The 1,428-nt window shown below is 53.4% G+C and overlaps 1 protein-coding gene across 3 annotated transcripts in view; it reads left to right on the top strand.

The window, feature by feature from the left end:
• Window positions 1-938: 938 nt before the first annotated feature.
• The window catches only part of HSF2 (heat shock transcription factor 2), a 53,763-nt gene continuing 53,273 nt past the window's right edge, over window positions 939-1,428 (top strand). For all 3 annotated transcript variants that reach the window (XM_006878988.1, XM_006878987.1, XM_006878986.1), the window contains exon 1: window positions 939-1,233. In XM_006878988.1, the coding sequence (XP_006879050.1) occupies window positions 1,141-1,233 (93 nt within the window). In that variant the 5' untranslated portion in view covers window positions 939-1,140. The remainder of the gene's footprint in view (window positions 1,234-1,428) is intronic.

Genomic DNA, 1,428 nt, shown 5'->3' with positions numbered 1-1,428 from the left:
TTAGGTTGGCAGTGCAAGTCCCTACCCACCAGACCTCCCTCGGCATGCTGAAACAACTACAGGCTGAAAGTGTACATAGGGTGCCCAGTGAAGCAGCCCCTAGAGAGTTTGCTAACCCAAAGGCAGCACCCCTCCGGCAGTTTTAATCCCTTAGTGGCTCTGAGGGAGAAAACTGGGCAACCTCTTCCAGTGTCATTTGCAGTCTCAGAAAACTCACTGAAGGGCCAACTATGAATTAGTTCTAGATGGCAATGAGTTTGAGTTTGAATGAGACTATATTGTTATTAGGTGCACACGACTTGTAGAGACCCTATGAACAATGGATTTGAACCTTTCCCATGTACCACCCTCACTATCTCTTGATATACTTGAGCCCATTGTCATTTTGTTGAGGGTCTTCTCTTTTGCTGACTCTCCAAGTATGCTGTCTTTTGCCAAGGAAGGGCCTCGCCTAACAGCATGCCTTGAAATAAGATAAGAATAAATAGAGTTATTAAAATTCCTTTTTTTATAAGCATATTTATTAAGCATTTACTCCTAATGGAAAACTAAAGACTGTCTCAAGCCCCAGGGCCTAGCAGAGCAGAATTTAAAGTCACGTCTTTTCTTTTTTTCACTTCCATGTAAATTTTTATATTCTTATCTTGGTATTAATCACACTTAGCCCTTAGAGTTGAAAGTTCACTGCGGGTATTTTTACAGCCTAAACTAACTTAGGATCCTAAAGCAGCTCCCACGTGAAGAAACCAAACACTGCACCCAAGGCCACTATACCGAGGCCCTGCATAAAAAGCGAATGGGATGGCAGAGTTTATTATGCACCCACCCCCTTGCGTCTGCGGCATCCAATCGCCTTTCTTTGTCCAAGAGGTCGACACCTAGGATTGGTCAGAAAAGGGACGGGCGCGGGAGCAGGGCGCCCGAGCCCAGCGAGCAGCCTTGTCCGTCACGTGCAGCGGCCCGGCCTCCCCGGCTCGCTGCGCGCCTGGAGGGGCTGGAGGGGGCGGGCCCCGAGAGCTGCTGCGCCTGCGTTGTGGACATTTTCTGTGAGCAGCTGCCGCCGCCGTTGCTGCCGCCGCCGCTGCTGCTGCCACCACCTTGTTCGGGTGTAGAATTTGGAATCCCTGCGCCTCACTAACAATGAAGCAGAGTTCGAATGTGCCGGCCTTCCTCAGCAAGCTGTGGACCCTGGTGGAGGAGACCCACACCAATGAGTTCATCACCTGGAGCCAGGTACGGTCCAGGCACGGTGGCTTCCGGAGCCCCCGACTAACCGTCTCATCTCGATCACTCTCGGTGGCTGTCGCTCTTTCTCGCGCTCCTTCTCGCGGGCTTGCCTCCCGCGGCCTGCGGGCCCGGCGCCTCCCGAAGGCCCGCGTCGCAGGGAGGCAGCGCGGCGCGACTCGGCGGGGCTCGGCCTCGCGGGGG

Source organism: Elephantulus edwardii, unplaced genomic scaffold (assembly GCF_000299155.1).
Source record: "Elephantulus edwardii isolate Elephantulus edwardi_28Jun2011 unplaced genomic scaffold, EleEdw1.0 scaffold00002, whole genome shotgun sequence".
Lineage (NCBI taxonomy): Eukaryota > Metazoa > Chordata > Mammalia > Macroscelidea > Macroscelididae > Elephantulus > Elephantulus edwardii.
Note: the sequence above shows the minus strand (reverse complement) of the source record. Positions and strands in the feature narration are given on the sequence as shown.